Source organism: Oncorhynchus clarkii, chromosome 5 (assembly GCF_045791955.1).
Source record: "Oncorhynchus clarkii lewisi isolate Uvic-CL-2024 chromosome 5, UVic_Ocla_1.0, whole genome shotgun sequence".
In the NCBI taxonomy this organism is placed as follows: domain Eukaryota; kingdom Metazoa; phylum Chordata; class Actinopteri; order Salmoniformes; family Salmonidae; genus Oncorhynchus; species Oncorhynchus clarkii.
Genome location: NC_092151.1, coordinates 38,470,680 through 38,494,225, shown reverse-complemented (window position 1 = coordinate 38,494,225; position 23,546 = coordinate 38,470,680). Strand labels below are relative to the sequence as shown.

General features: G+C 43.5%; 2 protein-coding genes across 3 annotated transcripts; one reads left to right on the top strand and one right to left on the bottom strand.

Moving 5' to 3' along the window:
- Positions 1–1,105: 1,105 nt before the first annotated feature.
- On the top strand, positions 1,106–19,291 carry LOC139408783 (nucleoporin 155). 2 transcript variants are annotated; one of them, XM_071153101.1, is made up of 34 exons: positions 1,106–1,239; positions 1,815–1,972; positions 2,142–2,279; positions 2,528–2,624; positions 2,733–2,803; positions 5,367–5,459; positions 7,697–7,960; positions 8,058–8,131; positions 9,604–9,695; positions 9,825–9,922; positions 10,034–10,201; positions 10,285–10,385; positions 10,591–10,761; positions 10,878–10,988; positions 11,079–11,259; positions 11,422–11,487; positions 11,623–11,767; positions 11,935–12,001; positions 12,084–12,199; positions 12,347–12,453; positions 12,616–12,749; positions 14,079–14,270; positions 14,470–14,608; positions 14,721–14,856; positions 14,984–15,137; positions 15,319–15,423; positions 15,558–15,712; positions 15,887–16,016; positions 16,132–16,245; positions 16,362–16,482; positions 16,921–17,031; positions 17,297–17,433; positions 17,653–17,759; positions 17,953–19,291. In XM_071153101.1, the coding sequence occupies exons 2-34, from the start codon at positions 1,831–1,833 to the stop codon at positions 18,089–18,091; spliced, it is 4,176 nt and encodes a 1,391-aa protein (XP_071009202.1). In that variant the 5' UTR covers positions 1,106–1,239; positions 1,815–1,830; the 3' UTR covers positions 18,092–19,291. The 2 variants fall into 2 exon arrangements, with proteins under 2 accessions (XP_071009202.1, XP_071009203.1); XM_071153102.1 differs by lacking the exon at positions 11,422–11,487 and having other exon boundaries at positions 1,119–1,239.
- Positions 19,292–21,805: 2,514 nt separating this feature from the next.
- LOC139409682 (olfactory receptor class A related 5) lies at positions 21,806–22,828 on the bottom strand. Its single transcript, XM_071155092.1, has 2 exons — positions 22,142–22,828; positions 21,806–22,036 (listed from the first exon to the last, which is right to left on the bottom strand). The coding sequence occupies exons 1-2, from the start codon at positions 22,826–22,828 to the stop codon at positions 21,806–21,808; spliced, it is 918 nt and encodes a 305-aa protein (XP_071011193.1).
- Positions 22,829–23,546: the final 718 nt, after the last annotated feature.

The window sequence follows — 23,546 nt, the reverse complement described above, 5'->3', positions numbered from 1 at the left end:
GTCAACTTGTCATTTGTTGTTTGTCATTTTTGTTGGTTCTTTTCTGTTTTAGTTTTTGATATTATAGGTGGAAGGTCCAGGATGAAGGAAAGGGCTACAGTATTTTGATTCCCTAGTAGTAGAATTGTAATATGGTCAATTTTGTCTTGGGTTTATTGTGGTAATTTAGTAGTCCACGGTGTTTGATTACCTAGGTGTTTGCAACTCCGAGAACTCAAATCCATCGCTCATCAACTCAGTTTCAGAGAGGGCCTTGCAAAAAGCAGTGGTGAATCCATCTGTTGTCTTGTTTCTGTATGCCACTGACAGTTTTTGTAATGAACTGGATTTAGTATAACCATGTACTCTATGAACGTGATGGACGATCCGCCTAAGAAAATTAATATTCAGAAAAATATAAATATGGTTTTGTGCCGTAAAGAAACCGTTTGTTGCCTGTCCCAACAAATCTGTCAAGTGCTGAATGCCAGGCTGTTTTTTTGTTGTTGTTTCAGGCTAAAAAAGTAATGGGAGTAGCTCATTAGGGAAAGGGGGATACCTAGTTAGTTGTACAACTGAATGCTTTGAAATGTATCTTCCACATTTAACCTAACCCCTCTGAATCAGAGAGGTGCTGCAGTAATCGACATCCACGTCCGTCGAACAGTGGGTTAACGGCCTTGTTCAGGGGTAGAAGTACAGCTTTTAACATTGTCAGCTTGGGGATTCGACCTCGAAACCTTTCGGTTACTGGCTCAACGCTCCTCCTACCCGCCATGCTATCTGCCGCCAAAAATCAGAGTGCTCTGTTTCTGCCCGAAAGGATAGGCGTTTGGATATTTCGCACGTGCGTTCAGCACTTCAACTGGTATGTCTCTGTACCATGTCCAAACCTATAGTTAATACGCTGGCGCTTCTTAGTGGACAGAAATTGTAATTACAGTGTCCGTTGTGCTGCAAGAACAGATTCTATCGGCTGAAAAAAAAGTGAAAAGGCCAGTCGTTTTAGTCTGGGCAACGAAATATTATGAAAAGTTCAACACCTTTGCAAATGCCATTAGTGTAGAGAGCATGTAGAAATTCACTTCTAAATCGTATTTGAAATTACACAGGAAGTACATCCTATAACCTTTCACCCTGTTCAAAAGTGTCATGAGGCTGGCGGGCTAGCTGCTACACTTGTTTACACCGAAGACTAGAATATTTTGCTTATCACACATTGTGTTAACAATTAATTACGTCCAGACTGCTTTCTGTACGGTAAGCTGTAAGAAAAGTAGCGAACGTTATTCAACAAATCTAACTTAAAGTTAGCTAGCGAACGTTAGCTCGCAACTTAGAATAAACAGGGTTTAGCCCGCGGTTTTAGCTATTTTAGTGTTAGCAAGATGTGCTATGTGCTATTAACCTACTATATAACTAGTTTAGGTAGCTAACTCATCCAGTTTCACAAGTTAGTTTCACACGCACTTTTATAACTTCCACCAGCCTTATTTTGATAAACAAAAGTGTTGTGTGTAACTAACTTAATTGGCTAGCTAACGTTAGCTCGCCAACGTTAACTACCTACAGAGTCATTACAGAACGTGATGACGGGGTTGGACAGGCTAAATAAAGCTTGCTAGTTTGCTACTCTCTGTGTTTGCCATATAATCAACCGTCTATGTCCGTACTGCCTTTCATCGGTCGTATAGTTTGCAAGTTAGGGGACATGTCTGTCCGTAAATTTGAACCTGCGGTGACAGTCTGGTTTGTTTGTGGTTGGATTTTGACCACGGCTGACGTCACAGTGGTGCTGAAATTATATGTTCATCTTCTCATGCGAATCTCATCAGTCCCACAGTGTCAAACATGCCGTCCACCTTGGGACCCAGCAGTCCTGCTGCTGCCCTTGCGGAAGCGCTGGAGAGCTCTGGCCGGCTCATAGACAGACACCTCCAGGATGACCGCTGCTTCCCTGACCTCTCAGAGCTTCTTAATGTCCCCTCACACAGTAAGTCAAGTAATTGGCGGTGCAAGGTTATATGTTGTTCAAGTTTGTCATATCAATTCATCTCACAAGACACTTTAGCTCTGATATTTTGGCTGTAGCCAGCTTACTGTGCGTAGGGAGGCTACAGCCACATCTCAGGGCTTAGTTCACTCCCCACTCGGTGTTGCAGACATGCCATCTTTGTCTGGGGGGTCAGACATGGACTACCCTCTTCAGGGACCTGGGCTGATCAGCGTGCCAAACCTTCCTGAGCTCAGTGCAGTCCGAAGGGTTCCCCTACCCCCTGAGCTGGTGGAGCAATTCAGCCGTATCCTTTTCAGAGACTAGGGGAAGGAAAGGGGGATACCTAGTCAGTTGTACAACTGAATGCCTTCAACTGAATTGTCTTCCGCATTGAACCCAACCCCTCTGAATCAGAATACACAGAGGGAGCTGTGTCCAACTGTCCAGGTCTCACCCATATAACTCAGAAATGTCTGTGCAGGATTATGTGAATTGTGTAAAACTAACCACCATTTCAGAAAAGCTGCCTAGTCTTTAACCTTCCCCTAACAGATATGCAGTGCAATTGTATGATGGGAGTTTTTCCTGAAATCTGTCGAGCATGGCTCACCATTGACAACGATATCTTCATGTGGAATTATGAGGATGGGTGAGTACCAAGCACTCATACATTAAGTTATTTTGTTCAAAAAAACATTGCAGGAGCAGTAAACATGGACCCATTTTCATTGGACACTGTCATCACTTTGTTCCACAGGGGGGACGTTGCATATTTTGACGGACTCAGTGAAACCATCCTGTCCGTGGGGCTGGTCAAACCTAAAGCAGGTAAAATGGCAACACACTTTTGCACTCCTTGTGGAGTGCAACGAGAGAGAGGCAGGTCGTTATTGTGTTAGACTAGTAAACTGTAAGGTTGCAAGATTGGATCACCCGAGCAGACGAGGTGAAAATCTGTCGTTCTGCCCCTGAACAGGCAGTTAACCCACTGTTCCTAGGCCGTCATTGAAAATAAGAATGTGTTCTTAACTGACTTGCCTAGTTAAATCAAGATTAAATAAAGGTGTAAAAATTAAATCGGGGCCCAAAAATACAGATTTCCGATTGTTATGAAAACTTGAAATCAGCCATTCCGATTAATTGGTTGATCTCTAGTATACAGTGCCTTCGGAAAGTATTCAGACCACATTACTTTTTTCATATTTTGTTACGTTACAGCCGTATTCTAAAATGGATTAAATAACAAAACATCCTCTGCAATCTACACACAATACCCCATAATGACAAAGCAAAAACTGTTTTTTAAATTTTTTTTATTTAGCAAATGTATTAAAAATAATAAACAGATACCTTAAGCATTCAGACCTTTCGCAGTGAGACTCGAAATTGAGCTCAGGTGCATTCTGTTTCCATTGATCATCCTTGAGATATTTCTATAACTTGATTGGAGTCCACCTGTGGTAAATTATTTTGATTGGACATGATTTGGAAAGGCACACCTGTCTATATAAGGTCCCACAGTTGACAGTGCATGTCAGAGCAAAAACCAAGCCATGAGGTCGATGGAATTGTCTGGAAGATCCAAGACAGGACTGTGTCGAGGTACAGATCTGGGGAAGGGTACCAAGACATTTCTGCAGCATTGAAGGGTCCCCAAGAACACAGTGGCCTCCATCATTCTTAAATGGAAGAAGTTTGGAACTACAAAACTCTTCCTAGAGCTGGCCGCCCGGCCGAACTGAGCAATCGGGGGAGAAGGGCCTTGGTCAAGTAGGTGACCAAGAACCCGATGTCACTCGGACAGAGCTCTAAAGTTCCTCTGTGGAGATAGAGAAACTTCCAGAAAGACAACCATCTCTGCAGCACACCACCAATCAGGCCTTTGTGGTAGACTGGCCAGAAGGAAGCCACTCCTCAGTAAAAGGCACATGAAAACCTGTTTGGAGTTTGCCAAAAGACACCTAAAGACTTTCAGACCATGAGAAACAAGATTCTCTGGTCTGATGAAACCAAGATTAAACTCTTTGGCCTGAATGCCAAGTGTCATGTTTGGAGGTAACCTGGCACCACCCCTACAGTGAAACATGGTGGTGGTAGCATCATGCTGTGGGGATGTTTTTCAGTGGCAGAGACTTTGAGACTAGACAGGATCAAGGCAAAGATGAACGGAGCAAAGTAAAAAGAGATCCTTGATGAAAACCCACTCCAGAGCGCTCAGGACCTCAGACTGTGACATAAGGACAAGGACCCTCAGCACACAGGCAAGACAACGCAGGAGTGGCTTCGGGACAAGTCTCTGCATGTCCTTGAGTGGCCCAGCCAGAGCCCGGACTTGAACCAGATCGAACATCTCTGGAGAGACCTGAAAATAGCTGTGCAGCAGCACTCCCCATCCAACCTGACAGAGCTTGAGAGGATCTGCAGAGAATAATGGGAGAAACTCCCCAAATACAGGTGTGCCAAGCTTGTAGCGTCATACCCAAGAAGACTCGATGCTGTAATCACTGCCAAAGGTTCTTCAACAAAGTACTGAGTAAAGGGTCTGAATACGTATGTAAATTTGATATTGACGTTTTTTTTATTTGTAATAAATGTGCAACGTTTTTTAAAACCTAATTTTGCTTTGTCATTATGGGGGGTAAAACAATTTATTCAATTTTAGAATGAGGCTGTAACCAGAGAGCTGGTTGAGAGAATGCTAAGAGTGTGCAAAGCTGTCATCAAGGAAAAGGGACTTTCTTTGAAGAATCTCATATTTTTTTATTTAACACTTTTTTTGGTTACTACATGATTCCATATGTGTTATTTAATCATTTTGATGTATTCACTACTATTCTACTACTGTAGAAAATAGTGAAAAATACAGGAAAACCCTGAAATGAGTAGGTGTCCAAACCTTTGATTTGTACTGTGCATAGATATTAGGTACTCCTATCTAGTACAGGGTCAGACCCCCCCCTTGCCTCCAGAATAGTCTGAATTCTCTGGGGCATGGATTCTACAATGTGTTTGTTGCCCAATTGGTATCAAGAAACCGAACGTGTGCCAGGAAAACATTCCTTACACCACCGCCAACAGCATGTACCAATGACAGCAGGCAAGATGGGTTCATGGACTCTGTAGGAGCGAGCCTTTTTTGTGAACAGGGTGGGGTACCTAATAAAACAGCTATGTTTTCCCTCCCCACTCAGACCACTCCCAGACAGTCCTAGAAAAATTCTTGCTTGATAAATTCCTCTTTGCTAAGAAGCTATTTTTGTGTCTTGTTTTCAATTTAAAATGGTCAAAAATCTAAGAGTAAGGTACTTAATTGTTACCCAAATATCATTTGATATTGAGATTTAAAAAATGGCTGCATTGGGAGAAAAAAATTACTTAATTCTTTCCACAGGGATTTTCCAGCCACACATCCACTTCCTGTTGGTCCTAGCCACTCCTGTGGATGTAGTGATCCTGGGGCTCAGCTTCCCTAAAGCTCAAGCAGGTGAGTAATGATGATCCTCCTAGACCTGAAGCACACAACCCAGTGTCATCAATTCGACATACAGTTTTGAAATTGGTTGATTTGGTTTAGATTTATCTTTGTGTTGTTGGTATTAGTATTAAAGTCCTACTCCAGTCTCCATTTCACCTCATTTAACACCTGATTTACTTAACAGGATACTTCAGGATTTTGCCAATGAGGCCTTTATCTACTTCCCCCAAAGTCAGATTAACCCCTGGACACCATCGTTGTCTCTGTGCAGTTTTAGTGTCGTTGCTAACTAGCTCTTGTGGAATTGCTAACTAATCATGCTAGTGGATACCCATAGACTTCCAATCATTGTGCTAATGCTAGTTAGCATTGGCCCCCAAAACTACCTCCAACTTCATTCATACTTGACAGAGACAAAAATGGTATCCAGGTGTTCATCTGACTCTGGGGAAGTAGATAAAGGGGCCTCATTGCCAAAATCCCAAAGTATCCCTTTAACAAATGGCACATCTCAATAGGTCTTCCATGTATCCTCATGACATGGCACAAGTGGGGGGTGCTCTTTTCCTTTTTTGTTCTCTATTGTTCCTCAAGCAAGAGGGGAGGCTGATGACATCACAGTCACCATCAGTCCAAATGCTTGAATACCCTACTCCTTGAATTTTGCAGTTGCCTGAACACTATTAAAACATGTATTTTTACCCTTTAGCAGTGGTGTAAAGTACTTAAGCAGTAATTCAAAGTATGTTTTACTATTGTAGTTTACTTTACTATTTATATTTTTGACAACTTTTACTACATTCTGAAAGAAAATAATGTACTTTTTACCCAATACATTTTCTCTGACACCTAAAAGCACTCAATACATTTTGAATGCTTAGCAGGACAGGAAAATGATCCAATTCACACACTTAACAAGAGAACATCCTGGTCATCCCTACTGTAGGGCTGGGCGGTACACTGTATTTTACTATATACCGGTATTTATGCACGGACCAGTTTGGGTTTTTACTTTACCTTCTATAACGGTATTTTAATGTTTGATTTGTTAAATGTAATACGCCGTGTTTGTGTTTCTTACATCTGCAAACAGCTAGTATTTCCTTACCAAGTTAAGCTAAATCGTGTTAGCTGGCTAGCTAACTAGCTGACAAAAGTACTGAGTCAGAGCAAACGTAGCTGGCTAATACAGCCTGATACCAGTACTGGTGGAGGCTTAAATCAGCATGTTTGTCCAACAGTATCTTCTAAATCAAAAAGGAATAGGTGAAGCATGAATATGTTGGCTATACGAATAAAGATTTAATGTAGCCAAAGATTATAGGGTCCCCTAGGAAACACTGAACACCACTTTGGTTCCTACCTATGTCACAATAAGTTGCATTTTCATTCGTTGTCATGTCAAACAACACTATTCAAAGTGCCCACCATTATTTATATTCTAACTAGAATTATAATTCAAAAATTATATTACCATGATTCCAAAAGTTCACCCAAGGGTTTTGATCTAAATCGCAATTGCGACATTTGGTTAAATAAAGCCTAGTATTTTTGCCCATATAGTGGCAGTGTGGAAATTATCTCAAATGAGTGCAGAAAATGCAGGAAATAATTTTAGGTTGAAGTTGAATTGAACAGAATAAAACAATCAGAATGGAGAAAGGCCCATTTGAAATAATTTAGAATATATGTGTTGTCACGCTCTACTCATAAAGCCAACTTAGAGCTTTTATTAATCAAAAACATAAAATACCGTCATACCGTCAAAAATTTGAACAATACCATGATATATTTTGGCCATATCGCCCAGCCCTACCCTACTGCCTCTGATCTGGCGGACTCACTAAACACACATGCTTCGTTTGTAAATTGTGTTGGCGTGTGCCACTGGCTATCGGTTAAATAAAAAATAAAATGGTGCCGTCTGGTTTTCTTAATATAAGGAATTTGAAATTATTTGTACTTTAAAACCAAATACTTTTACTCAAGTAGTATTTTACTGGATGACTTTTACTTGAGTAATTTTCTATAAAGTTATCTTTTACTTTTACTCAAGTATGACAATTGGGTACCTTTTCCACCACTGCCCTTTAGTGTCTGTGTGTTTACTGTATTTATACCTGGGATATTGCTTTTCAACAGGAAAAGTATAAAAATCACTGGAACGTCTTTAACCCACAATGGACTACTTCAGAAATTGATTTACTCTCTCTCAACTTCTCTTTCCCTCTCCCTCTCTTTATCAGGGTTGAATGACAGCATGTCTGGAGGGATGCAGTTACTACCAGACCCGCTGTACTCCATCCCCACAGACAACACCTACCTCCTGGCCATCACCTCCACCGACCTGGGCCGCATCTTCCTGGCAGGGAAAGATGGCTGCCTGTATGAGGTAGCCTACCAGGCCGAGGCAGGCTGGTTCAGCCAACGCTGTAAGAAGATTAACCACTCCAAAAGCAGCCTGTCCTTCCTAGTCCCCTCTCTGCTCCAGTTCTCCTTCTCTGAGGACGGTAAGGATAGTTCAGAGGCTCCTTGTGGAATTGGAACTTTCTTGTGCTCTAGTTCTTGAATTGAATTTGACTATTTTTCTATCTTGGTGCCCCACAGACCCGGTAGTGCAGATTGCCATTGACAACTCCCGTAACACACTCTTCACCCGCTCAGAGAAGGGGGTTCTACAGGTACACAACCCAACTATTTGAATGGTAGCACTGTAGTAAATATCAATATGTTTATTTGTTGAATAGGATGATGTTTTGGGTAGAACTTTGTCAGACATTTCAAAAGGTTGTACTATTTAGAACAGGGGTTCCCAAATTTATTTAATCTACGACCCCATTTTGATATCTGAAAATTCTCAAAACGATGTGATTAACAGCCAGTGTTTACTTTTTTATTTGGGACTATTGCAGTCAATTGCAAAACATTGTAACAGTATTTCTGATTGTCTTGTCAACACACGAACACATACTTTTAATTTGGGCCTATAACAGCCAATTGCTAATTGAACTGACATAATGTATCCTATCTCATCACCACTGATGAGATCGGTGTGCTTGATTCATGTCGCATTGGAGCTGCTGAAAGTCAGGGGGCGTGGTCAACAGTGCGCACCTCATCTCTGCTGTCACATCCAACCTGGGCCAATATTTGATTTTAATGCAGACGAGAGCAATTAATCCAGCTTCACACAGATATGAGCTGGCAAAGGGTACCATGAGTTTTAACGCTCTGAGAGAGACTGCAGGGTATTCCCTTCTGAGTCAGGAACCAAAACTCCTCCGTGATGGACCCGTCAATGCTTTGTCTGCAGCATATGTCCACATGACCGCTCGAAAGGCCGCACTTGACTGTTGCACTTGAATCATTCCGATTCAAATCTAATTTTATTTGTCACATACACATGGTTAGCAGATGTTAATGCGAGTGTAGCGAAATGCTTGTGCTTCTAGTTCCGACAATGCAGTAATAACCAACAAGTAATCTAGCTAACAATTCCAAAACTACTACCTTATAGACACAAGTGTAAGGGGATAAAGAATATGTACATAAAGATATATGAATGAGTGATGGTACAGAGCGGCATAGGCAAGATACAGTAGATGGTATTGAGTGCAGTATATACATATGAGATGAGTATGTAAACAAAGTGGCATAGTTAAAGTGGCTAGTGATACATGTATTACATAAAGATGCAGTAGATGATATAGAGTACGTATACATATGAGATTAATAATGTAGGGTATGTAAACATTATATTAGGTAGTGATATATTTTACATTTCCCATCAATTCCCATTATTAAAGTGGCTGGAGTTGAGTCAGTGTGCTGGCAGCAGCCACTCAATGTTAGTGGTGGCTGTTTAACAGTCTGATGGCCTTGAGTTACAAGCTCATTTCTGCCCGATCTAAGGGTACTCTGGTTGAGTTTTAGATTTGAATAGTTTTCATTTAGATTTTTAAGTTTAACCACGTTACAGTGATTTTGAGATACAATGACGATAGGTCATTTGAATGCGCAAAAAAATCTGGATTTTGGAAATTCTCCCACGACCCCATTTTCATATCAGACGACTCCACGTGGGGTTGCGACCCCTAGTTTGGGAAACGCTGAATTAGGACCTTGAGTTAAAAGCTGATGATGTCTGTTCCAGGTGTATGATCTAGGTGTAGATGGGCAGGGTATGAGCCGTGTGGCGGCCATGTCACAGAGTTCCATCGTGGCTGCAGCAGGAAACGTTGCCAGGTTTGTCAGCTACTCCTCACCTCTGGTTAAATCCAGAGTGCTAGTGAATGGTTCAGATGGTCAACGCTCATCACTGCTTAAGAACAAATCAAAATGAATCTCTTTGTTCTTTTACATCGCTCCCTATAGGACCATAGATCGCTCTGTGTTTAAACCCATCATTCAGATCTCTGTGATAGACAGATCGGAGTCGTCCGACTGCCACCTGCTGGCTGTCACTCATGCAGGTAAGGAGACGGACTGACATGGGAGAGGAAATAGAGGCCGTACTGACATTCTTTTCATTGCAGAATAAGTATCTACAAAGACCTTATGTTGGTCTCTATCTCTGCTTGTAGGAGTGCGTCTCTACTTCAGCACCGCTCCCTTTGCCCCACCACATGCCAAGCAGCCAGGGGCACGCCCTTGTCTGCTTGCTCTGGTCCATGTCCGCCTGCCTCCAGGCTTCTCTGCGTCCTCCACCCTGCAGAAGCCTGCCAAGGTCCACAAGGCTCTGCACAGCAAAGGTAAAAGCCACTCTGCAGTCTATACGCTATCCTGTAATAAACCTAAAGGTTTACTTGTGTGTCTCTGGTGTTAATCCCTACAGGAGTTCTCCTGATGGCAGCGTCTGAGACTGAGGACAGTGACATCCTGTGGTGCATCAACCACGACTCCTTCCCCTTTAAGAAACCCCTGATGGAGGCTCAGGTGGGAGCTGAGGGAGTGAGGGTCATAGTTAATTAGAGATGTAAAACCCCATCTGCTTTGGAGTTGAAATTAGACGCACTACTATGTGTAGTCAAAACCCCGGCTTACTTTGCAATGCATATGCTATGATTTAGTTTCTTTTTAAATGTAGTATTTGTTTGGCTTCAGAGCATTAAAGTTCTATTGTCTGTGTATATCATTGCAGATGATGTCCAATGTAGATGGCCACTCCTGGGCGCTTTGTGCCATCAAGGAGGAGAAGGCACCTAAAATCTCTACCCCCCTGAATAAGGATCAGGTTCCCCTCACTGACTCTCCTGTCGTGGTGCAGCAACACAATGTCCCTCCGCAGAAATTTGTCCTTCTCTCTGCCAAGGTACGGTCAAGATTTGACGGCTTAGTATGGCACTGTAAATTCACACGGTCAATGAAACCTGTGCAGTCCTGTCTGTCATTTTGTGAACAAACGGGTTGTTATTCATGGTTTTCCAGGGAAGTCACATCTTCCACAAGTTGCGGCCGGTGGACCAGCTGCGCCACCTACTGGTGAGCGGTACTGGTGGAGAGAGTGAAGAAGTCGAACGCTTCTTCAAACTGCACAGGGTATGAATCTCATTACTCATTGTCTTGTTACTGCAAGCACTGCTACACACACTCTTTATTTCTGTGTTGATCTAACCCTCTTCACCTCAGGAGGAGCAGGCGTGTGCCACTGCTCTGATAGTAGCCTGTTCTAGTGCTGCCTGCGACAGAGAGGTGTCTCAGTGGGCCACCAGAGCCTTCTTTAGGTATGGAGGAGAGGCTCAGATGAGGTTCCCCTCGGCTCATTCTGCTCCTAGCAACGTCGGCGCTCTGTTCGGCTCTCCTGTACCAGGTGAGGCGCATCTGAGGCAGGATTTCTGCTTAAAGCCAAATTTCCATTAGTTGGAGCATGGCAATAATGCCCTAGTCAAAATCCCCTGTATAAGTTTTACACAGTGCATTGCAATTAGACTGCTCATCACTTGTCTTACTCCCTGCCTGCCTGTTGTTTTAGGGTCCCCTATGCCGGTTGGTAGCAGTCCAATGCATAACCCTAGTTTCTTAGCAACGCCTGTTCCAGGTACACGGCCCTTTTTCTTTTTTTTGCAGAGTGCCTTGCCCATCGACAGTACTCAACACATTCACCCACTGAATATTAACAACATTCAAGTGTTTAATGTTTGTGTGTGTGTGTGCCCTGACAACAATCTCTCAGGTATGATGCCCCAGAGTGTGTCTACGCCCTATATACCAGCCATGCCCATGCCCTCCGCCCCCATCACTGGCATGTCTTCTGGGCCAGAGGTGGTCTTCTCAGGGAAACACAATGGCATCAGTGTCTACTTCGCACGCATAATGGGGTCAGTCCCTTCACCTGGATAGCGTACTGTACTCAGGCCTCACTTCCATACTCGGGGAAATTCATTTAAAAAAATGAATTTACTGGACTGAGAGACAATACTCATATGTTTCACTTATAGCATGACTTGAGTGGCTTCACTAACTTGTGAACGTTATTGATTAACAGTAATATTTGGGACGGGAGTCTTGCTGTTGAGAAGACCATCAGTAAAGGAAATCAGGCTGTCAGTATTGTGAGTATTGCATTAACAGCATATTATAGTCCTCCTTTGCAAGTTAATTTGAGGATGATCAATCTCTCTCTCTCTGCCCCAGTTGGAGAGCACAGCCAGCTCATCTGATCTGGAGTCAGTTCTTCTGGAACTCCGTGGTCTGAAGGACTTCCTGGATAAGAACTCCCAGTTCAGCCCCTCGTCTCTGGGGGCAGCCAGGTAAGACAGAGCCTTGGACCCTGCCTCTCCCCATGGCCAAGACCTGGGCTGGCTGCTTTATGGGGGGTACTATATATCCACTCTTCTATGGTCATCTAGTGAAATAAATAGTATTTGATTTGCATGTTGAACTCCACGCATCTGCAGTTTCAGCTCTCCAGCCAATCTGCAGCAGCGTCTGCTGGGCTTCATGCGGCCTGATGGAGGAGCCAGTTCTCAGCAGGTCCAGCAGGAACTCCAGAGGAAGTACCACAGTAAGTAATGTGTGGATGTTAAACTGCCATTCCAAATCCAGGAGCAACTAGAATGACCGCATTGTTGGAGTAGAATCCTAACACCAATGAGAAAACACTATACTTATATTTTGTGGTCTCTGTACTTTGTGACTACGGTTTCTCTCTCTTCCCCGTCCACAGCCGAGGCTCAGGCCTATGAGAAGATGTCCCTGCAGGGTATCCAGCAACTGGTGCATCGCTCCTGTCAGACCCTGGCACTGTGGAAGCTGCTGTGTGACCACCAGTTTAGCCTCATCATCTCTGAACTACCCATGGTAAGCTTCCAGCACCAATGACCTCACTGGGGACTGGTTTCCCGGACACAGATTAAGCCTAGTCCATTCTCCATTGGGATAGATTTTTAATCCAGGACCAGGCTTAATCTGTCCGGGAAACCAGCGCTGGATATTCAGGATGTGCAGGATTACATTGTGCTGTCAGTCAGACTAATTCATCTAATTGGTTAATCATCAACACACACTCCCCTCCGTATTTATTTGAACAGTGAAGCTAAAATGTGTAAATTTGTGTCTATACTCCAGCATTTTTGGATTTGAGATCAAATGTTTAAAATGAGGTGACAGTACAACATGTCACCACCGTTCATTAGAGGGTATTTTAATAGATATCTGTTTAACCTTTTACAAATGTAAGCACTTTAGGTATCTAGTCTCCCCCAAAAATTGGTAACCTCCCCTATTATTGGTAATGGCGAGAGGTTAGCGTTTTGGTGGGGTATGGTCTTTTTTCCTTTAACTTTCTCACTCATCATTAGTCATGATTACCCGTAACCATGGCAGCATCCACATTTAATGTAGACGTGTTCAGGAACATCTATTATTTACGATAAAAGTGACTCCAAAATGACAATACATTATTTACCGTTAATTTGTATTGGGCACAACATAATCTGAAATGCAACCAAAACGAACTGCAAATGCATCCAAGACGTTTGTGGAGTCACAAGCTTGATGCAGTTAAGGAATGATGGGAATATGGGACCAAATACTACACTTAACTATACTGAACAAAAATATAAATGCAACATGCAAAGTGTTGATCACATGTTTCATGAGCTGAAATATAAGTTCCCATAAATGTTCCAAATGAACAAAAAGCTTATTTCTCTCAAATGTTGTGTACATGTTTGTTTACATCCCTGTTAGTGTGAGCATTTCTCCTTTGCCAAGATAATCCATCCACCTGACAGGTGTGGCATATCAAGAAGCTGATTAAACCGTATGCTCATTACACAGGTGCACCTTGTGCTGGGGACAATAAAAGGCCACTAAAATGTGCAGTTTTGTCACACAACACAATGCCACAGATGTTTTGAGGGAGCGGGCAATTTGCATGCTGACTACTGGAATGTTCACCAGAGCTGTTGCTATGTATGAACATTCCCTCAAATAAAAGGTGACATTTTGTTATGTCACAGCATATGAAACATTTGATCGCAAATCCAAAATGCTGGAGTATAGAGACAAATTTCTAAATTTTAGCTTCACTGTCCAAATCAATATGGAGGAAGGTGTATTTCTGAAGTCTTTTGTAAAGATGTCTCCCTTGTCTCCTGTTTGTAACCCGTGTGGGACTTGTAATAGGAGTTCCAGGACCAGATGAAGGGGGCGAGTTTTAAGGACGTGGTGATCCGGGGTCGAGAGCTGACCGGAGCTCTGATCACAGCCCTCATCAACGTCTACATCAAAGACTCCGCCTCTGTCGACGCCATCAGCAACCACCTTAGAGACATCTGTCCTTTGCTGTACAGCAGCGACGACAGCGTCTGCTCAAAGGTAGTCTACAAACACGCGCTGTGTTTTTATTTGTCTATATGACAGGGAAGATGCCCATCCGATTTTGACTACAAGGTTAATTCCCATCTGCAGTCCCTGGGCAAAGTTTGATAGCATCCACTGTTGCCTCCTCGGTCCTCTTTTTCCCTTTACAAATGTATCTCAGAACTACATCTCCCCCTCCCTTTGTCCCTCCCAGGCTAATGAGTTGCTGCAGGGCTCCAGACAGATCCAGACTAAGATCGATAAGGAGAGAACACTGAGAGAGTCACTACAACTCTACCAGCTGATCAGCCAACACACAGACCTGCCACTGGTCTGCTCCCAGTACAGACAGGGTAAGGCTCCACACACACCTTGGCCATCACACTAATACTATTTGAAATGTCCTTGACTCTTCATGCTTAGTGTGGATGGGACGCTAAGTGCCTTTTTCTCTCTCTCTCTCAGTGCGTTTTTATGAGGGGGTGCTTGAGCTGTGCCTGACTGCAGCGGATAAGAAGGATCCTCAGAGGCTGGGACCTCACTTCTATAAGAACGGAGAACCAGAGGAGGACCAGGCTGGAGCACTGGCCTTCCAGGAGAGGTAACTTAACCACCTGTTTACGTTGATCATGAGACTGTGGTAATAGATATCTGCTAAGGGATGTCCTGGCCCTTTTATTTTCTCCCTTGTGCTGACAGACTGACCACCCCCTCGTCTCCTCCTGTAGGTTGTCATGTTATAAGTGTATCACAGACACCATGCAGGAGCTGGTGAACCAGAGTAAAGCGGCTCCTCAGTCTCCCAGTGTCCCTAAGCAGCCAGGACCCCCTGTTATGACCTCTGACCCCAACATGCTGAGTAATGAGGATGCCACCGCCCACGTAAGTGCTGCGTGGAGGAGACTGTAACCCCCAATAACAATAATAGGAATTTGTTTACAAAAATAATAATTTCATTATTTTTTTAGTATAAGGCTGAAAATGTTTAGGTCCAAAGATTTTGCCCTCAATTCATTCATGCTATGGATGAGCTGTCTCATGATCTTCTCGTTCTACCCGGCAGTTTGAGCAGGTCATTGGTCTGGCCCAGAGGTCACAGGATGAACTCTTCCACATAGCCCTCTACAACTGGCTGATACAGGCTGACCTCACCGACAAGCTTCTGGAGGTAAGAACATTCTGGCATTGTCCCACAGTCACTGCCTGAGATGCCTGGTTCTGTACTTTATAGTGGATGAGTATATTGCATTAAACTGATCTTTCATTGTGGTTTATTATCGTCTCTCTCTGTCCTCTATCCAGGTGAACTCTCCATACCTGGAGGAACACCTGATGCACATGATCAAGCAGGACCAGAGTAAGGTGCGGAACATGGACCTGCTGTGGCGGTACTATGAGAAGAGCCGTAGCTTTGGCAAGGCAGCTCACGTCCTGGCCAGGCTCGCTGACATGCACAGGTACGATCTAACAGGCCCCCCCCGAGTCTTGATGGGCCATTTCCACACACTGTGTGGCTCAGTGATAGAGCCCGGCGCTACCACTGACATATGAAAATGGCCTCATTCATGTAGATTCTGAGTGACGTTAAAAGGGAGTGCGAACATATTATACGTGTGTCTGTCTGTGTGCAGTACTGAGATCTCCCTGAAGCAGAGGCTGGAGTACATCTCCAGGGCCATCCTGTCAGCCAAGAGTTCCTCCTGCATCTCTGCTCAAGGAGCTGAAGGGGAGTTCCTGCATGAGCTGGAGGAGAAGATGGAGGTACGGGGGAGGGGAAATAACTCCTCGCTGAATTTTTAGGTTTTGGCCCCTTTTTGACAAGGTTTAGATTTGTGCTCTGTCAACTCAAGCTGATATTGTTGGTCCTGCCTCCCAGGTGGTGCGTATTCAGGTCCAGATCCAGGAGACTCTGAGCAGACGTTACTCCCAGCATCCCTCTGTACAGGGAGCCATGTCACAACTGGATTCCGAGCTTATGGACATCACCAAGGTAACGGTGCATGGATATCTAACACTGCCCCTCACTCCAATAGTTCTGTTTGGTAATACATTTTCCTCCCATACAGTAAATGTTTTAATACCCCTGTCCTTTGTCCTCCTATCTAGCTGTATGGGGAGTTTGCAGATCACTTCCGGTTGTCTGAATGCAAACTGGCCATCATCCACTGTGCTGGTCACTCTGACCCCATCCTGGTGCACTCTCTGTGGCAGGAGATCATGGAGAAAGGTGTGTACAGACAAGTGCTCCTGACGTTATCCAACGTGTTTGTCTCTTGAGTAGTTAAGGAATAGACCTAACTACTCAGAAACTGGGTGGTTGGTTATGGGGTAGTCTTACAAAGCTATACATAGTTCTCAATATTTTACCAATATGTTAATTTCTCTGATCATAAAAACTAGATTCTATCTAGATGTATAGCTTTGTAAGACTAGAAATGGCCTACCACTCAGTTTTGGAGTAGTTAGGTCTATTCCCCTGCTTTTGAGAGGAGCTGGATACTGTACCGGGAGACTTCACGGAATTGCGCCACGCTAACAATATGCTAGCTTCAATCATCTCCAAACTGCACTCGGACATAAAAATGATATCCATGAGTTCATCTGGCTCTGGGTAAGTAGATAAACAACCTAAATCTTGAATTCTGTTATTTGTCCTTTATTCCAGAGCTGGGTGACAGTGTGGCCATGAGTCCAGCTGACAGGATGAGAGCTCTGAGTCTCAAACTGGTGTCTCTGGGGAAAATCTACGCAGGAACACCCAGATACTTTCCACTAGGTAAAACCACATGCCTACTTTAATTTATTCAGCCAATTCTCTGATTGTCCTCTATGTAAGACATCCATACTGAGTGTAATTACATTAGCAGTTCATTATGTCAACATGTATGTCTCTAAGGTGTTATGTCTATAGGGTCTGGACGTTTCATCTGTAATTGCTTCATTATCCACCAACACCTGTCCTAGGTTGTCTCCTACCATTGAACTACAGAGATGGGCAAATTTGTTTAATGTACAGTACTTTTCCACTGTCTTGTCTCCAGAATTCCTGGTGAAGTTTTTGGAGCAGGAGGTGTGTCATCTGAATTGGGACGTGGGCTTTGTCACCTTCACCATGCAGGAGATAGGAGTACAGCTCCCCCGTCTGCTGGAGGTCTACGACCAACTCTTCAAGACACGGGTATGTCTCTCAATTAAATTCGATGACCATTATTCATCCCGGAGGGGCAATTATTGCTGGCAGTTTTGGGATACAAATAGATAAAGATACTCTTCATAATAAAGGGTTATTATAAAATCATATTTTACACCTGTTCAACTTGAGCATTATTTGATTAATTAATAAGGTTCTGTCGACCTTAAAAGACTGAATGTCTCGAACTGTGGCTGTGTCACCCAGGATCCGTGTTGGCAGCGTCTGAAGAAACCTCTCCACCTGGTAGAGTGTATACATGTGCTGCTGTCAGGATACGTAGAGGACCCCAGCAGAGTACCAACATATGACCGGTAACTAACCAATCACCACGTGTGCTAACCGTCGCTGCTCTCTTCATTAGGCCGCGCTTCTCATTTGAAAACATATCAACCCGTATACGTACGTAGTCATGACAATTATTGTTTGTAAACATGTTTAAAATGTATCTCTAATTTATCTAATACACTCCGTCTAACTCCTATTCCTCCTTCCCCATCTTGTCAGACGGCGGTTCACTAATGTGTGTCTGGATAACATCTGTGGTTACCTGGTGGAGCTGCAGTCCCTGAGTCCTAACTCTACCCTGCGGCTCACCATCGGCAACTTCAAGGCCCTGCAGGCCAAGCTGGAGAAAGTTCACTGAGGAGGTTCCCAGGGGTCACAGGAAGATCAGCAAGTAAAGAGACAGAATGAAACCGGTTTACAGTTCTGAATAACACAACTCTTCTGTATATCTCTTGTTCTGGCTGGTTTTTGATAGTGGAGTGATATTGAGAATACAGTTCGGTCTCTCAGACTGCAGTTGCGTCGCAAAGGACTTACACCCCCGCATTTCTCATGAAGGGGTTATTGACCAGCTCACTACACCCCTGTCTTCAGACTTTTTACATCCTATTTTTAACTTATTTTATAAGTACAGTATGCATTTGTTTTGTGACATAAGCAGAAGTGAAGACAACTTATTGGTGTCTGTCTGAGGGAATTGCATTAGTTTCAGAAATGAATGTTAGGTAAACATGAACTGTTGTCACACACAGAATTAGGGGACAATACTTTACAGGGATGGGATTGTCATTTACATATGGAGTTACTGTACTTATGTGGGTAAAATATATAGAATGTACGTATGTAGAGGAGAAATGCACTTACATGATTGCTGTGATGGCTGGATATCGTGCTGATATCATTCATGAGTGTCTTTCCTTCCACATGCCTGCCATGATTCAGGCCTAAGTATTTGTTCCATGGACATTAGCCTCTGATGCGAGCTGAGGACGCTGTCTTAATCACTCCACTCATTTAAACCCAGATTAATCCCCCCCCCCCCCCACTGTTTAGATGTCAAGAAGACTGTTAAGCTGACAGTATTTGGCTTTGTCTGTACCACTCAACCTCTCCGTAATACAGAGTAAAATATTGGTACTCCTTACATTATGCTAAGAATGCCTTCTCTGCCAAAGGTTTGTAATAACTTAACCTTACTTTTACATGTTTTGTTAGTATTTCTTATTTTTCTGAATGACTTAACACCTTAATCAGTGTGTCTGCTTTTGGCTGACTAGTTAAATGGCATTTATTTGACTGTATGAGTGTTGTACTCAACTGAGATTTCAGGGATGAGACCGAAATCCTTGATCCATGCCTTGTATAAGGGTGCTGTTCAAACAGTTTTACTCTGAGAACTCAGGCCTGCAGTGAGCAATTTTATCAAATAAGCCAATTTTACATGCATAGAATAATTTCAATTTGTCATTGTTTTTTTGTTTAAGATTGTATTGGAAAAAAATGTATAATAAAATTTGCAACCTGTTCAGTATATAAAAAATAAACACTTTGATTTGAACTCTTTGCACAAGTAAATGTTCACAGATATCGATGTATGGGTCCTGTTGTGATATAAACTGTCCACAGTCTATCTAGTTCATCCATCTAGTACTGGGTGAGACGCCTCCACAACAGCCTGAATTATTCAGGGCATGGACATGTTGCTCAATTGGTATCAAGGGACCTAACGTCTGCCAGAAACATTACAATACCGGCCCCAGCCTGTAGTGTTGATACCAGGCCGGATGGGGCCTTGGAATCATGCTGCTTACGCCAAATCCTGACTGCCATCAGCATGATGCAACAGGAACCGGGAATTGTCAAACCAGGTCATGTTTTGTCCAGTGTTGGTGATCGTGTGCCCAATGGAGCCGCGTGTTGTTCTTAGTTGATAGGAGTGGAACCCGGCGGTGTGGTCGTCTGCTGCAATAGCCCATTTGTGACAAGGACCGACGAGTTGTCCGTTCCGAGATGCCGTTCTGCGCACCACTTGTACTGCGCTGTTATTTGCCTGTTTGTGGCCTGCCTGTTAGCTTGCACGATTCTTGCCATTCTCGTTTGACCTCTCATCAACAAGCTGTTTTTGCCAACAGGACTGCCGCTGACTGGATGTTTTTTGTTTGGCACCATTCTCAGGACACACCAGACATTGTCATGCATTAAAAGCCCAGGAGGACAGCCATTCCTGAAATACTGGACCAGTGCGCCTGGCACCAATCATACCATTCTAAAAGTTGCTTGGGTCACTCGTTTTGCCCATTCTAATGTTAAATCAAACAGTAACTGGATGCCTGTCTGCCTGCTTTGACTCACTGTCTGTAGGAGTGAACCGTTTTCGTTAAGGGAGTGGTGTACTTAATTGACCACTGAGTGTATACAGTGCCTTCGGAAAGTATTCAAACCCCTTGACCTTCCACATTTTGTTATGTTACAGCCTTATTCTAAAATGGATTAAATAAGAATCCTCAGAAATCTACACACAATACCCTATAATGACAAAGCGAGAACAGGTTAAGACTTAAGTTATAAAAAAAATAAACATACCTTATTTACTTAAGCATTCAGACCCTTTGCTATGAGACCTGAATTTAAGCTTGGTGCATCCTGTTTCCATTGATCATCCTTGAGCTGTTTCTACAACTTTATTGGAGTCCCCCTGTGGTAAACGCAATTGATTGGACATAATATGTAAAGGCACACACCTGTCTATATAAGGTCCCATGTCAGAGCAAAAACCCATTTGAAGGAATTGTCCGTAGAGCTCCGAGACAGGATTAGGTCGAGGTACAGATCTGGGGAAGGGTACCAAAAAATGTCTGCAGCATTTTTTATTTTACCTTTATTTAACTAGGCAAGTCAGTTAAGCACAAATTCTTATTTTCAATGACAGCCCAGGAACAGTGGGTTAACTGCCTGTTCAGGGGCAGAACGACAGATTTGTACCTTGTCAGCTCGGGAGTTTGAACTTGCAACCTTCCGGTTAGTAGTCCAACACTCTAACCAAGAGGCTACCCTGCCACCCCCTTGAAGGTCCCCAAAAACTTGATCAAAAATATGATCAATTTTAGAAAAAAGGCTGTAACGTTACAAAATGTGGAAAAAGTCAAAGGGGTCTGAATAATTTCACAAGGCCCCACAGCACACAGCCTCATAGTACTGTTGACAATTAACAGATACCCCATTATAGAGGGTTGTTCATACTTTGTTGTGTGCCTGTTGTTTTTGTTGGCATAATTACCCTTAATAGAGGATAATTGTGCCCCAGGGCTGGTTGTTGTCTCTGCAACTTAGCAATAATTGCTGAGATGCTTTTCTCCAATTACTCAGGCACGGGCCTTTGATTTTAATGTGCTGGAAACAAAACAATTAAAGCAGACTTGAATCCAGAGATGCAGCATTGATTTCCCAAGTTCATGAAGCACTTAAATCAAACTCGAAGTTGAAATGCTTGTTAACACAAACTTTATATAAGATATTATAGCAAATCATTAACATCAAAGTAATGTGTGAGTATATATCTATAGTGTATTTTATGTGACTTAACATTCTACAGGGTTGACAACATTTCCATCATAAACATACTTCTAATTGTCAGTCACCATCACTAGCTCGATCTGTCAGAGAGTCGTTGGAGTTCACTGATATTCACCCAGACGTGATGGTGTATATACTGAATTTGTGTCTACACTAGTATAACTACACTAATGAAATCATGGCGATATGCCAATCTAATTTCATTTATTTTCAGGCAACGCAGATGTCCTGAAGACATATGGGGCGGCAGGTAGCCTAGTGGTTAGAGTGTTGGACTAGTAACCGAAAGGTTGCAAGATCAACTCCCTGAGCTGACAAGGTTAAAAATCTGTCATTCTACCCCTGAACAAGGCAGTTAACCCACTAGGCTGTCATTGAAAATAAGAATTTGTTCTTAACTGACTTGCCTAGTTAAATACAATTTAAAAAATAGCAACAATTATACAAAGCACTTGGTTTGATACCACTAAATAGAAAATGAGTGTATGACTATATCTAGCTACCCTCTGCAGGAGAAAGACAGTTTTTTTACTCCATAGAGGAAGATGTAGGGGATGATGCAGGTGTAAGAGGATCCGATGTAGCTGGCCAGCTCCAACACCAAGGAGGACGTGTGGATGTTGCTGGCCATCATCAGCAGCAGGTGGGTCACCCAGCATACCACAAACACAGTGGCCACAGCCACCACGCTCTTGGCTGCCCTCACCTGAGTACCTGAGCCTGGGCTGGGCTTAGCTGGAGGCTGAGAGGATCTCTTCAGATCGGGTGGAGCTCTGACTATGCTGTCCCCGATCTCGACCTGGTAGAGGGGGGAACTGATCGAGCTGTGAACAACTGAGGGTCCATTGTTAGGTAAAGAATTAGCTGTCCCCTTGTGATGGTCCGAAGTCAGGCCCTGGATACGTGCCTGGTGCCTTAGCAGAGTGATCACAATCTGGATGCTAGCAAACGCTATGCCAGTGATGGGGAGGGCGTTAGCGAAGGTCAGATACAACGGCTCATAGGTCTGCCTTGCAGTTTGGGAGGGAAAGAGTTCTATACAGTCATCGTGGCTCTCATTACCACTCTCCAACCGGACAAAGAATAATTGTGGAACACTGAATACCACAGCCACTGTCCAGCTGCCAGCCAGGAGACAGGCTACGAGACGAAGGCTATCCAGCTGGATCGGAGCTCCTCCGCGTTTCAGAGAGCCCACCAGCTTCTGGTGCCAGAACACACTAATAAACAAGGTGGAGAAGACACTGCTGGTCTCTGACAGGTCAGAGCAGAACTGGACCACACAGCAGTAGGCTTCCCCCAGGAACCAGTAGCCAACAAAGTCAGCCATGGTATCGGGCAGGTCCACCAGGTAGTTGGTGATGAGGTTGGAGACGGCCAGGTTGATGAAGAGGAGCTCATTGGTGCGGAGACTGGACTTGGGTCCGGGGAGAGAACGGAGACAAAGCCAGTTGTTCCCCAGGATCCCGAGCAGACACATCAGCCCTCGGATGAAGGCTTCGATCCACTCCGTTGCATCCATCACGCCTGGCTCATCTATCTATGTCTGAGCCTTATTTGGCTCAACATTTATAAGGGATGTTAATATCATGCTACAGCCAGGCCCAACCTCTCAACAAATCCTTAGAGACTTAACCTCACATTTGTCATACATATCTAGTCTTCAGTTCTTGGTCAGCACTAGAGACTGGGACCAGAAACCGGCCCTGGCATTTCAAACACACCGGACAATTTTTAATTGTTGAGGCCCCCATCAACAGCCAGATAATTAAAAATAAACAAGTTAGTCAGGCCCACTGGGCTAAAAATGGACCAGCCCCTCTGGCTGGCCAGTTCGCCCCTGCCAGAGACTTGTAGTATCCCAATACAGAAGCGAAAAACCAAACTGAACTTGGATCACTGTAAAGGAGCAGGGTTTGAATAACCTATATTTATGTCGTTAGAATATTCAACATTTGTACATTATATACTTTTATCTGTCACTATAGAGCAACATTATTGTCCATTTCTAATGACAGATCCATTTCCATGTTGAAGCAAATAACATTTGTAATCAAGAGTATGGCTATGACATGAAATACGTTTTTTTTTAAATAGTCAAAATAATATTTAGCACTGAAAACATACACCACAATTGAGTCTATTCTGCTATAGTGTAGTTCACGTAAGTCCTCCTTTAAACGGAGTCCAACCAATAGACAGACTCCCGATGTTGTGTCCCAAAGCTACCTTTCCCCGGC

What these genes read in the sequence shown, in the direction of transcription:
- LOC139409682 (XM_071155092.1), bottom strand. Translation starts at nt 22,828, where the DNA reads ATGGATGCAACGGAGTGGATCGAAGCCTTCATCCGAGGGCTGATGTGT. An exon ending in TACCTAACAATGGACCCTCA is followed by an intron (nt 22,037 to 22,141) that starts GTTGTTCACAGC and finishes CCTCCAGCTAAG; the next exon opens with CCCAGCCCAGGCTCAGGTAC.
- LOC139408783 (XM_071153101.1), top strand. Translation starts at nt 1,831, where the DNA reads ATGCCGTCCACCTTGGGACCCAGCAGTCCTGCTGCTGCCCTTGCGGAA. An exon ending in GAAATCAGGCTGTCAGTATT is followed by an intron (nt 12,002 to 12,083) that starts GTGAGTATTGCA and finishes TCTCTGCCCCAG; the next exon opens with TTGGAGAGCACAGCCAGCTC. An exon ending in TCATCTCTGAACTACCCATG is followed by an intron (nt 12,750 to 14,078) that starts GTAAGCTTCCAG and finishes GACTTGTAATAG; the next exon opens with GAGTTCCAGGACCAGATGAA.